Source organism: Silene latifolia, chromosome 7 (assembly GCF_048544455.1).
Source record: "Silene latifolia isolate original U9 population chromosome 7, ASM4854445v1, whole genome shotgun sequence".
NCBI classification, from domain to species: domain Eukaryota; kingdom Viridiplantae; phylum Streptophyta; class Magnoliopsida; order Caryophyllales; family Caryophyllaceae; genus Silene; species Silene latifolia.
The window spans coordinates 42,062,549-42,077,384 of record NC_133532.1 but is presented as its reverse complement, the minus strand read 5'-3'; the positions used below and the strand labels follow the sequence as shown (position 1 = coordinate 42,077,384).

Sequence of the window (14,836 nt, the reverse complement as noted above, 5' to 3'; positions counted from 1 at the left end):
TTTTTGTGCACAAAAAAAATCATGTAAAAACATGTAGGTGTTTGTATGTATTGTCAATGTTTTATCAAATATAACCACACCACGAGTAATGCTCATCTTAAGAAATATATGTCTCAGAAAACCCTAGACGGTGAAGCCCGAGCATCGCCGGGCCCAAAAACTTGTAAGCTTAAAAGTGTGACTTAGCCCATAAGGCCCTGTTTGGGCTCACTAAAGCCCACACCTAGCTTGTTCGTGCACATGGGTCAGTTTTGGTACCGTTGACCTACCCAAACCCACGCGTGCCCCACCCATGATCACTTGTAAGTCAGACTAGCCTAATAACAATAACTCCAAATGTATTAATTTATTTTACGTGCATTACTTTATCACGACGCTTCAGAAAGTCTGTCATCCTTCTAAGATATCCATGTTTTAAGCTTGTTATATGATAACAAACTTGGCAAAAACAAGTCAATCAAGTTTGTTACTAATCATTTCTGGTTTAAAAGGATTAGGTTGAATGATTTTGGATCATTTAAAAGTACTGGTTAGCACGTGACGATAAACATATGATTCAACTCAGGTTGAGTCATTATCTTATGTTACGAGTCTATTCAAGCCTTACTTTGGCTGAAATCCGGATACAACTCAATTCAATTTTGCCAGGCCTAAATCAATAAACCGATCTCACACGATAATTATCGATTCTAAAAGAACCCAAAAATACCTAACAATCTAACATGGGCCAAACAAAAACCCACATAACCCATTGATCCGTCCATCAAACCAATAAACCCTAGAAATCTCCCCTCATTTATTCACTCCTTCATTCATTTCCCTTTTCCCTTCCAACACAAAACAGCCGCAGAGCTTGGTAAACCTCCAGCATCAATCAAAAATGGTGTCAGGATCAGGAGTAATGTCGAAAAGGGTAGTGATAGATGCACGACACCACATGTTAGGACGCACGGCCTCCATTGTTGCTAAGGAACTTCTTTCTGGACAGAAAGTAGTTGTTGTCAGATGTGAAGAGATTGCACTTTCAGGAGGTCTTGTTCGTCAAAAAATGAAGTATCTTCGTTTTCTTCGTAAACGTATGAATACTAAACCTTCTCATGGCCCTATTCATTTCCGTGCTCCTTCTAAGATCTTCTGGAGAACTGTTCGTGGGTACGTATTCAAATTCTTGTTTAAGACCGTCTTATCGTTACCTTGTTTTGTTTCATTTTCCTAATGGGTTATTGAGTATATTTTGTGGGTAGTCCAATTTTATATGTTTGATTAAAATACGTCTCGAATATATTGAACAAACGTATAAAATTTGAGTGAACGAATGGAGTATGAGATTTAGTGATGTTTTTGTGTGAATGTAATTGTGTTGGGTTTTAGGTTGTTTTGTATATGAAATGCTGGAGGGTTTTATGTTGTTTTGTATATGAAATGCTGGAGGGTTTTATGTTGTTTTGTATATGAAATGCTGGAGAGATTTGGTGTTATGGGTCTGTAATTGTTCATCTCTATATTCGCTCTTAATTGTTATTAACTCCATCTCAAGGATCTATCTTTTAATCAATTGTAAACAAATGATTGGGTTTTTGGTACAGTAGGAGTATTTTTCATTAGAAAAAGAGAATTGGATATTGGATAAATATGTTCCTTCATCTGTTCCAATCATTTGTTTACCTTTGATTGAAGTACACCTCACAAAGAATATTAAAGGTAAACAAATGATTGAGACGGAGGGAGTACATTTCATTTTGTTGGTTATCATCTCTTGTATGAGAAGATTGTTTTGTGTTTATGTGTTACAATCTGTCACTAATGATATTCAGAGTAGTTTGTTTTTATTGGGTATGTTTTATCTGCCACTGTGGTTGTTTTGAATTCGTCTTTGCGAGTGTGCGGTTGATTTGATCGACTTGTTGGGTTTTGGTTTAGGGTTGTTTTAATTGGTTGTCTGAGTTTGTGGGTGTGCAATGTGGTTGATTGTATGTAGGATGATTCCACACAAGACCAAGAGAGGAGCTGCTGCTTTGGCTAGGTTGAAGGTTTACGAGGGTGTTCCTCCTCCTTATGACAAGGTCAAGAGGATGGTTGTTCCTGATGCTCTTAAGTGAGTTCCTTCTCGACCTCTCTCTTTTGTTCTCATTTAATATAGCTGATCATTGACGTACTACTCTGTTCAGTAACTGTCTATTTTTCTGGTTGAATGATTTGTTTTCTGGGATTGATGCAGGGTGTTAAGGCTCCAGAAGGGACACAAGTACTGCTTGCTAGGCCGTCTATCCAAGGAAGTTGGCTGGAACCACTATGATACCATCAAGGTATGTTCAACCTACTTTCTTGATTGTTGGTTTTTTGCTTAGGTATTTATTCTTTTCGCAATGACTTGCGATTTTATCCTTGGCGGCTTAAATGGTCTCTTCTTGACAATGTAACTTGTGTGTCGATGTGGCTTGTTAAAATTTTCTTTTATTGCTAGCTCTTATTTATGAAATATATTGTACATCTACGGAGTATATGTTTGCCTTACTAGCATCCGCCAAAACGTATATCTGTCTTACTGTTTTAGATTAGGATGTTAATTCTAGCTAGCGGAGTTGTGTTGTGATCCTCGAGTTCATTCAAAACTCTACTGTGTAGAGTTGCTGAGATCCTGGTCAGTTGTTTACATCTTTGCCTAAAAATGTTCTACCTCATCACTTGGAAGCACGATTGTATTGGACAACCCGTGTTTTGGTGTTTTAGCATAATAGTATTCTGATTACAAAGCAAAGTTATTGTGTTAAAGTGCGTTTTGGTAGTGGTGTCTTAACTTAGACGGCCCTGACAATGGTGTTTTTGGTAAACAGGAGCTGGAAGAGAAGCGAAAGGAGAGATCAAAGGTTGCCTATGAGAGGAAGAAGCAACTCGCTAGACTGAGGGTTAAGGCCGAGAAGGTTGCTGAAGAGAAGCTTGGATCTCAGTTAGACATTCTTACTGCTGTCAAGTATTGATGATCTTTGCATGCCGTTTTGAGAAGGATAGACAGACCATTTCAGTTAATCTTATGTACTCGACCGTTGTGTTTTTTGATTTTCTACTTTGTCAGATATCATTTGAATCTGCTTTTATTTGTTGTGCACGGTTACTGAATGTTCTAGGTGAATCTTGCACCATATTTTGTGGTACTGACTTTCAGGGCTTCAACTTCTTCCAATATTTAGTTCTTTTGCTCTAAATTCTATTGTGTTACTGTTGCTTGTAGTGTCGACATAAAACCGAAAAAATGAAATCTGAAATAGATGTAAGCTGATCAAGACGGATATCATGACAATGGTTCCCACATACTCCGTATATTCTACTGGCCTTGTGCCGCATCTGACACTGGAGTGCATTTTTTAGATTTTTTTTCGAGTGTATTTTTTAGATTTTACCTATGCTTAAATGCTTAATGCTTCACATATTTATCTATTACATCAGCTCGTGTCGTCTTTAAACAGAAAAGTAAACTGCTTCCATATATTATCTATAACATCATCACGTTTCACACTTGTACACTGCAAAATAGAAATATGCAGAAATGACGAAACACGGTGAAACTTAGGTTTCTATAAAAAGCGAGAACAAAGATCAATATATTCAATGATATAATCAACCTTCCACTCTGTGATATCGAGCAGAAAGTGAGTGAATCTCGGTGCTCGGTGCTCCGCTACACTAAGAATGACTCCGCTACTATCAAACCTATGCCATTGAAATTACCACCGACACTAGGCATTGGTAGGTTTAAAGTGAGTGAATCTCGGTGCTCTACAATGTGAAGAATAGTAAAATGTATGGGGCCGATGCTGTACGTCTATGTCGAAGAATATCTTTGTCGCAAATAGAAGAATAATGCCGTTGAAGCAGCCACCGCGTATGGAAATATGGTCCAAATGCCCTGAATGGAGCAATAGAGATGAGTCAATCCGATGAGTCAACAACGGGTCTGGTGACTCTGGTCTGAATGTATTATCATCCTTACACGAGACGTAAGTAAATTTGCCATTACTGGAAAATCACTTACCACTACAGAAGCAACAGTTGCAACAGCAAACAAAGGGCGTTCTCGTAATAAAAATCCAATAGCCAGCTGCAACCACCAAAATCAAAATCCACACAAGATAAACCTTACCAATTCAGGAAGTATTTATAGTCAATGCAGGTATTCTCTGATTTATAAACACCAGTCAAGCCAACAACACTAACCTGAATAGGTAAAGTGACGAGACCACCACAGCAAACACCAGCAAAGAAACACTCAGGAGAAACCCCCTGTATTTACAACATCGTCCTCAGCAAAAAATGACAACTGAAGATCAAGAAATTATCATGGGCCCCGACACTAGGACTATGTGCGAAGAACCACAAATACCTAATTAGTCTCCCGTAATATTGTTGTTGCATGAACTCAACAAGTCACATACACAATTATGAAGTACTCCCTCTTTCTCAGTCATTTGTTGTCTTATTCCATTTTGGGTGTTTCAGTTAATTGTTGTCCTTTATATTTTAAGAATGAATTTGATCATTCACATTCAAATTGGTCCACATGTCATTTAGTAATTGGCCATCTCTTCTTTCCTTGGTATTTGTGCCAAAACCGAAGGACAACAATTGACCGGGACGGAGGGAGTACCAATTATAACACGAAATGAGATTGTTATATGTATATTAGTATATAACAGTTCCATATGAGTTTCTGCAGTCAACTTCAACCACTATGTTTGAAAATGAAAACGAGAAGTTAAAGCTAAATTGACATTTGACAAAAGACGGTACTAACCATGGCTCCAGCAAGAAATGCCGTTGGATTCCTCACTCCAAGAGAGAAGCGCTCAACTGTATAAAAGCATGGCAAACATAGACTTACATATTGAAAAGTAAGACTAGATAATGAGAGACGAGATTTCTACAGAGAAGGATGGAGACACAACCATCAAAGACTAAGTTAAACTGTCGAAAAAAGCATTAGTCATGTATAGTTATCTCAAACAGTCCAAGTAAGCTTCATAACACATACTGTAAAAACAAATGTACCAAAAGCAAAAACCGGAGGACGAAGAGGTCCCATTTCAGGAAGAAAACAGCTGTAAACAAAGAGGAATAAAGTTATCGGTAAGTCCCAGCGAAATTACCAAAACCACTGAGATTGCCATATTTTTGAACAGCGCGTGTAATCTTCACCAGCTTCTCTCTACCTATTCCTAACTGCATATATAAACAGGGCATCTATAAGAATTACAAACATAAAGAAACACCCACTCCATTCTTTTGGATTCACTACATTTCCTAGCACGAGTTTTAAGGAAGGAGTAAGTGCGAAGGTTATATATGTCAAGTGGGTGGATGGTGTGAGCAGGTGGATGGACACTGGATTTCGAAATTAATGTAAATGTGGAAATCTAGTAAATTGGTGCGAATGATTCAAAAAGGAAAATGAATGTAGCAAATCCAAATGAAAGGAGGGAGTATGAAAGAGCGGGAAGCATCAACAACCAAGATAAGAGTTGAAGCAAGTAGCACAATGTTCAGATACGAATCATAATGTCAAGAAGATTGAGCAAACCTTAGAACACACATCATCAGAAGCTCCTGACTGCCTGAAAAGCTTCCCGACATAAAACGGTATCATGTCACTGATGCAAACTCCCCTGAAAAATTTTAGAACTTGTAAGGTTCATTCAAACAGGTAAATCTCTCTTGGCAATATGATGACTACAGTTATAAGCATAAGAAAGAGAGAGAAAGTCAGTTACCAGTAAACCCACAAGACAGTAGATATAATGTATGGGCCACTTCTGGAGAATGATTCAGCAAAAGATTGCCATGTCCCATCCAAACAAAGTTTCCGGGCTAAGGTTATGCCAACCTATTGTAAAAATGTCAGCATGCTCTCAAATAAAGGTATGTACTACTCCCTCTATTGAATTGAGTTCACTACATTTTCCTTTGCGCGACATTTAAATTAATTCACCACATTTTTTCCATTATTCTCTCACATATATGTATTTCATCTCCTAAAACTTTGGCTCAAAAACAAGTGTAGTGAGTTTAAGTGAATGGGGAGAGTACATGAATATGATGATGATCGTGGTATGTCAAATTCTTAGTTTGTAAAACAGAAATACCGGCAAAAAGGACAGACCCATATATTTAAGGCCTCTTCACTGATAAACAGCCCGCATCCAGCAGCCATGAGCAACCAAAAATAGACCCACCTGCACAATGCGATATTGAAGATCAAACGTTATGTCTACTTAACATAACAATTAGAACAACGTCGAACAAATATCCTGCCTCTATCTCTGCAGATAGTCACAGTTGCTTTAAATCAGTTTTTTTATACAGTGTCTCACATTCACTATCCCCCACACCAAAAACGCCTAAAAAGGCAAGGTAAGCTAGCAGTTAAGACGACGGGCTATGATAGCATAGGTAAACTTTTAGAGGGACAAAGGGAATAGTTGTTAATGCCATTCTTGACGATTATAGTGATGCAACAATAGATGTACTAATTATTGGTTCCAAGACATATTCATCCTTACTGAAGAATTGAAGCTTGATAACATGGACAGGAAAATACTATACTCCGTTCCCCTAAAAGCAAACTGATGAAACTAAAGCATACAGTGTTTGACCGAACATTATACATTTAGATTAAGGATCGTAATACACACCCTGGAGCATATTCTGGAAGTACAACTCTGTGACCAAACGCTTTGAACGAGAAGCCAACAGGTGCTGCCGAGCTGGAAGAAGATGACACGTCAGCTAGACGCTGGATTCCAATTCCAAGGGATGATCCAACATCTTGCTGCTTGAGAGTAATAGACAGGAAAGTTACAGTTGCAGCCACTCCCAGGCCAATTGCTAATTTTGCCACAAAATAATTGTCTTTGCCATCATTTTCTTGCTTTTGGTCCTTTAGCAACTCATTCACTCTATCAACTTCATTCAAGGAATCATTAGAGTTTGCAGAATCATCAGCTCTGTCGTCCTGTGATTGAAAGCTTCTGATCCTATTTACAGCAACCATGATACAGTTTCATAATCATACAATGCAGCCTCATATGGGTTCACTACAACACCAGCATTTAAATGTCACAAGAAAACGATCTAATAAAACCATGTCAATATGTTCCATCAAGCCTAAGCAACTTTCTACCTTCGTGAATCACTTAAAAGTAGAACAACGCAATAAACAGCCAGCAATTACACTAAACCCTAAGAAAGTCACATGTCACAGTATCAAACGACAACATGAAGGAAAACTAAGAGATTACTCTTAACCGAGCACATAGCTAAAATGGCCGACTGGACATATAACCAGATGATAAGCACAAAACCCATCTACACTATATTAGTACATTTTCAGCAACCTATTGAGCTACACCACATAATAAACCGCCTAATTCTGACAACAAATGACAAACAACATAACTCTGTTGCCTCAAAGGAACCTACCTATTGGAGGAAAAGGGTGTAAAATATATACTCCCTCGTATCTCCCTATTTCCTTTTTCGTCTATTCACAATACTCTCCCTATTTCCTTATTTGACAAACTTTTATACTTATTTTAATCACCCCACCCCACAACAATACCCCACAATACTCATACTTTATCTTATTTTAATCACCTTACCCCACAACAATACTTATTTTAATCACACAATACCTTCCCTCTCTCCAATCTCCTACCCCACTACAATACTTTACCATATAATACTCCCCTCCCTTAATTCCCGTGCCCTCCATGAAAGGGGAGGGTTATTAAGAATAGGAGGGAGTACAACCTTACACATACGCTCAAACACATGATGAAAATTGCGTTGAGAATTGCATCAATCGGCTATTACTTAACAATATAAAAAGCGAAGAAAATAGTGAGTCAATAAAATAGATGAGATAACTATATAGTTTTCCTCAATCACACTTGTTTTTTATTCCCTTAGCTTTCTATTTCCTTCTTCTTTTCTTACCATCTCAATTTGTCCTCAAATCACCCACCTTTATACATTCTTGCAGCTATCTAAACAACTTCTTGTTCATGTTAGCCAACACCAAATTCAACAATCATCCCATTACCCTTACTCATCAAGGTACCTTCGCAAAACCATCCAATCATACAGACATACATACAAATAAGTAACATACATTGGCGGAGTCAGGATTTCTAGGTAAGGGGCGAAACAAGTAATGCAGTAAGGACGTAAGGTAAACTCGAAAAAAATTCGGAAATTTTAACTAAAACTTTTATACCCCACTGCATACATATATACATACATGAGTAAAAATGTTAGTAGAACAGAAAAAAAAAAAAAAAAAAAAGCGAGAGATACCGGAAATGTGAGTAGTTGGGAAAATGAGAAGAAGAAAAAAGAGGCCTTTTGCAGGAAAAGGGAGTAAAGCAGGCATTAGAGTTGTTTGAAAGCTTGAGTAGAGGAGAAATGGAGACATGGGCAGTTGGTAATATTGAATGTGGAGCTACAAAGTGTCCATGAGCGAGGACTGCTGCCATGGAAGAATACATTTCTTTGCATTCAACCTTTGTTATTATTTCTAGTATTGACGAGTCAAAACAACAGTTGAACAAACTGACCAACAGAAGAGAAACAAAGGGGGTTATAGGGCGGTAATTAGTGTGTTGTAAGACGGCACGTAACGGATATCATTTTCTCTCACAAATGACCCAAATAGAGGAAAGAGGGAAGCACATGGGGTGCACAAATACTATCTTACAACCAGTTGTACATTAGCATTGTACAACCGCCTCAAAGTTGTTGAATTTTTTACACAAAGTTGTCGAGCTATTTTATAAGTTATTGAGCTAATTTAAAAAGTTATTGAGTTTAATAATTATTCCTCTTAAGCTCAATAACTTTGTTGTCAGAATCGACATTTTGTTAATAAAGCTCGACAACTTTATAACAAAACTCGACAACATTGAAAAGGTTGTACATAAACTACATACAACCAGTTGTATAATCTACTAATTGCATGGGGTGCCCCCACCTTGTCCCCCTATCCGTTTTGTGAGTGTCATTACCCGTCATACTCCGACCCATCTTCAACAAGACTAATTGTAACAATTGATATCAATTAACAGTATTTTTTTATTTTAATTAACAATTAATCTTAGTATAGACGGATATATCTGTCTAAAGTGAGAGACGGGTCAAATATGCTTAAAATGCTAACATTTTTTGGCTCCACCATGCAACTTGTTGCTTGTCTTATAGTTAAAATGAGTGGATATTTGGCCCGTCTATAACTATAGACGGATATCTCTCATCTATAATGAGAATTTGTGTTTAATTAATTTGTTTGGTGTCGACCAAGAGTATCCCCTACAAGGCTTCAAGCCTCTCAAAGAACAATTTTGTAGAGTATTTATCGGGAAGTTTACTTGTTATACGTAGTTTGCAGGTTATCATATAGCCCGAGGATCTACCCTGTGCACCGAAAGTAACGGTTATGGCTTCCCTCAAAAAAAAAAAAAAAAAAAGGTAGAGAAATTTGGGGATGGTAGTAGAAACTAGAAAGTGGAAAGGGCATGTTCCTTGAGTTGGAGTACATGCCACGGAAACATTTTGTGATTTTTGATACTTGAGAGTTTATACCCATTTGTAGATTTTTTGAGGTTGTCTTGTGTCCACTTCATCCTTTGAGAAGGTGATTTTTTGATAGAAAAGCTACAAAAGCATGGGACAATCTGGTTGCAGACTTGTAGCATCGACAAGTGTCCCGTTTATGTATTTTAAAACGGGCTTTGTGCTTTTACTTAGGATAAGTCGTTACTCCAAGTAGCGACTTATTTGATTTCTAAAGTCACTCCTTAATGCTAATTAATTAATTTGAAGTGAAGCAATCTAAGCTAAATTGAAAACAATTGCGCTGATTGATTTAAACTTAAATCAACTGCAAATAACAAGCCCTTTGTCTCGCAAGTATAACAAGTTTTTATATCGTTGGTCAATTAGTAATGCTAATGCGCCCGCAAAAACAGTAGTGCCCAGTAAAGCGCATTTCTTTCAAGCTGTTTCGTAAAATGTTTTCCTAAACGTTTATCAAGTGGCTAAGATTGGTCAGTGTTGTGAACTTGGAAGTCAGCCAGCCTTGATTCAAAACCACCAAAATCAATTAGGTGTACACTGTAAGCCTATCCCATTCTGCTGAAATCGGACAATCTCAATCAGTTAAAGACTCTGTAAGATGAGCTCGAGCAAAAATTCCTCATGCCGTTATGCCTGAAATAGAAGGTGTGAATCTATGCAAATGCAAAAAAGGTTGTCAGATGATTTTTAAAAACCTAAAATTTGTGCAGAACTGAAGTGTAACAAACCATGTGAATAAAGTACTACATTAGGACATGTCGATCGATACTCACTACTTCCTACCACACTGATTACCATCCAAGCTGTTCCTACAAGCCAGACCATTTACAAGCATTCGGCTGCCCTGTAAAATTGAGAACACGTTCATCTACAGATGATTTTGTGCTGCTCCATGGCCGAAATGGTAACACTAAAGTACTACGAGTTATCATATTTTAGGGAAGAGAGGGTCGATAAATGCATGATACACTGGGTCCTGCATCCAAAGTTTGGAGAGCTGATGATGTGATGCTGTGCGCCTATGAACCTCCTCGATGAGCCAGATAGTCGATTCTGCTTTAAGAGGATGAACAACAGTGTCCAACGGCTGATAATCATCACCGGTTTCAAATCGGGCCTGGTCCCACTGCTTAAGGAGGACATTTGTGAGATAGTGGAGTGGTTGCCCGTATAATTCCTTCAAAGATTTGGCTAATCCCGTCCATGAATTACATAAAATGACTGATCCACGGTTGTTTGGAATTGGGATCTTGTTCATGTATTCCTGATACATTTTTGCCCTTCTGAGTATAGAACCTGCATCATATTAGGAATATGTTCAATATGAACAAGACTCGGTCACAACAGGGTTATCCCTTTTAATCACAAAAGAAGATGGTACAGACAATGCATTTTTGAAATTTCACATAAGCTGGGAGCATTAAACCATCCCAAACCTGCTTGCCCGATTGCGGGTCACCAAAATCATGTTCGAGGCCGGCCTGCATTCGGCTCAAGCCTTGATCACCTTTTATAATGAACTAATTCAAACACCCTTCAAATTGCAAACAATGAATTTGTGCATCATCAAATTTGTTACGATCAGAATCATCTAGATATGTACCTTCAGTTGATTTCATAATAGCAGGCTGAGTAATCTTGGTTTCTGGAGTTAGTTTATGAGCAGAGGGGCTAGTATCTATCTCCATATCTTTCTCATCATCTGATGATAGAATATCCACGTTCACTGACAGAGACATCTTATAAATTTGTGTTTTGGAACTGGAGTATTACTTGGGTCAGTCTGGTTCAAACAGCAGAAGGCAGAAAAGTCAAACAATTATATCGCATGCATAACAGTATGAAAGTATGAGCAGGACATTATTGATTATTCTATGCAAGCATTTGCTCATAGCCAGTGCTATAATGTTATGGAAAACCAACTGAGAAAATCGACAACTCTCATACTGTTCAAAAATCGTTCATCAACAGCTGTCAACTAATGCTAATCTAGAGGATAAAGTCAGTGAGTGGGGTGGGATATTCATAACCCGAGTTTGAACCCTTTTGCATCAAAATTACCCTTGTGGCTCCACCACACCCAAAAACCAAGAATTTATACTATAAAAAACAGAAGAACCTGTCTTTTGAAGGTTGCCTACTCAGTACCACTGCCTGATGTAATATTCTTATTAGCAAATACAAGAACATCCAAAAAAGTTATCTACAAAATGACAGTAAAATTAACTCAAGACAACAGTGTAAGCTTTACTCATGAAACACGAGGGCCATTTATGTTATGAGATTAAAAGAGAGTCAAGATACTTCAGCTACGTAGTCTATATAAATATACACTCACTCACTTCAGATTCCAATATATGCTCAGTCCCTTCAGATTCCAGCACAAGATCACTAGTAACTTCAACTTGATTACAATGGTTGCGTAAATTTGTTAGAGCCGCAGAAGAAGATATAGAACCAAAGTAACAGTCGATACAGCATTGTACGATGGTTATACACAAGCTTTTCATACCTTAAAGTTTGACTAAAAACATGAGTAAATTATCAATTACACCCACGTCAAATGCACTTTTTTACATTTACTCCCAAGTCAATTTTTTTTAATAAATTACACCCAAGTTAATAGCTCAGTTTATAAATTGCATCCAATATCGGATTCCGACCACATTTCCGTCAAATTTCAAAATTTTTGGGTTAAAACATATTTTTTAGGACGATTTTGCCCTTCTTCCTTTTCTTTATTAACCTTGTGTTTGTTTGATGTTTAACATCTCATTCATTCCATTCCCTTCTTCATCCTTCTCTCATATTTTCCCTAATTTGATTTCCTCCATTATTTTCCTCATCCTCAAGGTAATTCATTCCATTCCCTTCTTCAACCCAGAAATTTCAAACCCAAACCCAGAAATTGAAAACCCTAGAAATTAGGATGAGCAAAATTAACCTAACTAATTCAATGGGTAGCAATTATAAAGTCGCAAATTAGGATAAACAACATTGAATAATTTCATAGCAATGATTGACAATGAATTTAACGACATTATCAACGCAACAGAAATAAAAAATTAACCAACAAACAAATTTCAAAGAAGAGATAAAAGGGCAGCTTACAGATGATTAGTAAAGTGATTGATGGTGACGGATGATCAATATATCAATAATTAAGATTTAAATGGGATTTATGCGAAAATTTGGGGGAATTTGAAAGGGGAAGATTTTGGGGAAATATTGGGATGAAATTAGGGTAAAAAGTGAAAGGGGGGAAGTAAAATGAAGAGTCACACAGCTTCATTCAGAGTTAGAAACACGCGGGGGCAATTTTGTCATTTCATATAGTTTTTCACCTGAAAATGGCTTGGGGTGCAATTTCTAACCTGAGCTATTAACTTGGGTGTAAATAAAAAGAAAAAAAAAATTGACGTGGGAGTAAATGTAAAAAAGTGCATTTGACGTGGGTGTAATTGATATTTTACTCTAAAAACATTATAACCAACAAACAAGTGTAAAAAGCTACTGATACATCAGACAATTAGAATGTCATTCACTAATGTAATATGTTCATTGAGCATATACGTCCTCAGAGAAAACTTCCACTAAAAACAGTATCTTCTTGCCTCTTTTGTGGACTTCGTATAGTCGTATAATAACTGATGAATTGGAGGTGACCATCAAAAGAAAATTAACAGCTTACTTTAAGGGTGACTCAATTCCCTTCCACATGAGATTTTCTATAAGTTGCTTCGCCTTTTCCCGTTGCTTTTTGCTCATGTTTTCATGTCAGCAATGTGTATGTCTTATCCATTTGAACGACTCCCTTCTACACTATTTGTTCATAAAAGGAACACAGATAGGTGGTCCGAAAGGCAATGACTTGAGAGGTCAAAACTACGCGAAAAGTTTGGAATCCTAAACATCAATCATAAGCCGACACCTGGTTAACCTATCAAGGCTAGCTCTTCAACCACATAAGTTTAGATCATAAGAAACTTGAGCAAACACTCACTACAGACATCGTGTACATATACTCGAACCAGGTCAATTGTTTACATTTTTAATCCTCTGTGACGGATATTTTAATCAAAGGTAAACAAATGATTGGGACGTAGGGAGTAAGCAATAGGGAAACCAGCAATGCACAGCCGCAATACCTAGATAACAACCCGCCAATACAATCGTAACTTTAACCCTACGGTGAGGCTAGCAAGGGACGCTCGCCCTCTTAACAACGGAAATTTTGAAACTTTTAGTTATAATTTCCGACTTTTCAAGTTTACCTAATTGTATTATTACTCAACTTCAAAACCTGGCTCCGCCACCGGATCATACACACCCGTAATCATAAATTAGCAGAGATAATGTATGTAATACAATCATGCAGATGTATCAGCAAGATATTAAACGTCACCATCGAATTCTTACAGTCTAAAAATCAAAGATTAAAGAACTAGATCAAACATTATCTAACTCTACTCTTAAATAAAATAGTCAGAAACGAAAAAAAATAAAAATTAAGAGTGAATTACCAAGGTAAATAAAGATTAAAGCTTGAGATGAAGCTTTAATGGCAGACCCGGATGGGAACTTCAAGGCATGTGCGCGACGGGGGTGGGGGAAGTAGAAATTGGACTAGTGTTACGATTGGATTTTCAGGTATTCATAAAAAATAAGACCGTACAGTATACTTGCTAGTAGGTAAATCGGGTCGTTCGGGTCTCGTAAACTTGATTTTGAGTGGTTCGGGTTTAAAAGAATATGAGTCGGGTTATTTTGAGTTTGGATCACTTTTGGGTGGGTTGTTGTTAACTTATTTGGGATAACGGTCAACATGCGTCAATAAACATTCAGGTCGAGTTGAGTTGTGTCGGATCGGGTCAGATTCATGTCCTCAATTCCATTTAGGGATGTCAATTTCACCCGCATCCATCAAAACCCCCACCCGATCCTAAAGATGAATGAAAACCCGACTTAAATGGATGATGGATGGATGACGGATGAAACGGATGATGGATGACAGATGGGTTGGATGAAGAAATTTCACCCGACATCCATCCATCATCCGGTTTTATTACTTTTTATTTAATTTTTTTTTTACATATAACACATTATTAAGATATAAAATATTTAAATTTTCTTATTTGTCTATTCTCAATATAGATATTTTGTGAACCTACCCACTAGAAAGTTAAACTAAATAATTATCTAACTTTATTTCTGT

General features: G+C 37.3%; 3 protein-coding genes across 3 annotated transcripts; 1 reads left to right on the top strand and 2 right to left on the bottom strand.

Moving 5' to 3' along the window:
- The first annotated feature begins 773 nt into the window (after window positions 1–773).
- LOC141592069 (large ribosomal subunit protein uL13w-like) lies at window positions 774–3,203 on the top strand. The gene is made up of 4 exons (XM_074412632.1): window positions 774–1,152; window positions 1,979–2,095; window positions 2,219–2,306; window positions 2,835–3,203. Exons 1-4 carry the CDS (start codon window positions 881–883, stop codon window positions 2,976–2,978), a joined length of 621 nt encoding a protein of 206 aa, XP_074268733.1. The 5' UTR covers window positions 774–880; the 3' UTR covers window positions 2,979–3,203.
- Window positions 3,204–3,463: 260 nt separating this feature from the next.
- On the bottom strand, window positions 3,464–8,762 carry LOC141592068 (uncharacterized). Its single transcript, XM_074412631.1, has 10 exons — window positions 8,347–8,762; window positions 6,684–7,025; window positions 6,152–6,224; window positions 5,763–5,875; window positions 5,573–5,657; window positions 5,142–5,214; window positions 4,790–4,845; window positions 4,213–4,278; window positions 4,031–4,096; window positions 3,464–3,904 (listed from the first exon to the last, which is right to left on the bottom strand). The coding sequence occupies exons 1-10, from the start codon at window positions 8,535–8,537 to the stop codon at window positions 3,821–3,823; spliced, it is 1,149 nt and encodes a 382-aa protein (XP_074268732.1). The 5' UTR covers window positions 8,538–8,762; the 3' UTR covers window positions 3,464–3,820.
- A 1,511-nt stretch (window positions 8,763–10,273) lies between these two features.
- LOC141592067 (protein RDM1-like) lies at window positions 10,274–14,338 on the bottom strand. The gene is made up of 3 exons (XM_074412630.1): window positions 14,145–14,338; window positions 11,225–11,404; window positions 10,274–10,917 (listed from the first exon to the last, which is right to left on the bottom strand). The coding sequence occupies exons 2-3, from the start codon at window positions 11,358–11,360 to the stop codon at window positions 10,550–10,552; spliced, it is 504 nt and encodes a 167-aa protein (XP_074268731.1). The 5' UTR covers window positions 11,361–11,404; window positions 14,145–14,338; the 3' UTR covers window positions 10,274–10,549.
- Window positions 14,339–14,836: the final 498 nt, after the last annotated feature.

What these genes read in the sequence shown, in the direction of transcription:
- LOC141592069 (XM_074412632.1), top strand. Translation starts at nt 881, where the DNA reads ATGGTGTCAGGATCAGGAGTAATGTCGAAAAGGGTAGTGATAGATGCA. An exon ending in TTCTGGAGAACTGTTCGTGG is followed by an intron (nt 1,153 to 1,978) that starts GTACGTATTCAA and finishes GATTGTATGTAG; the next exon opens with GATGATTCCACACAAGACCA. An exon ending in ACCACTATGATACCATCAAG is followed by an intron (nt 2,307 to 2,834) that starts GTATGTTCAACC and finishes TTTGGTAAACAG; the next exon opens with GAGCTGGAAGAGAAGCGAAA.
- LOC141592068 (XM_074412631.1), bottom strand. Translation starts at nt 8,537, where the DNA reads ATGTATTCTTCCATGGCAGCAGTCCTCGCTCATGGACACTTTGTAGCT. An exon ending in AAGAGGCCTTAAATATATGG is followed by an intron (nt 5,876 to 6,151) that starts GTCTGTCCTTTT and finishes TTTTTACAATAG; the next exon opens with GTTGGCATAACCTTAGCCCG. An exon ending in ACTGTCTTGTGGGTTTACTG is followed by an intron (nt 5,658 to 5,762) that starts GTAACTGACTTT and finishes AAAATTTTTCAG; the next exon opens with GGGAGTTTGCATCAGTGACA.
- LOC141592067 (XM_074412630.1), bottom strand. Translation starts at nt 11,360, where the DNA reads ATGTCTCTGTCAGTGAACGTGGATATTCTATCATCAGATGATGAGAAA. An exon ending in TATTATGAAATCAACTGAAG is followed by an intron (nt 10,918 to 11,224) that starts GTACATATCTAG and finishes AATATGATGCAG; the next exon opens with GTTCTATACTCAGAAGGGCA.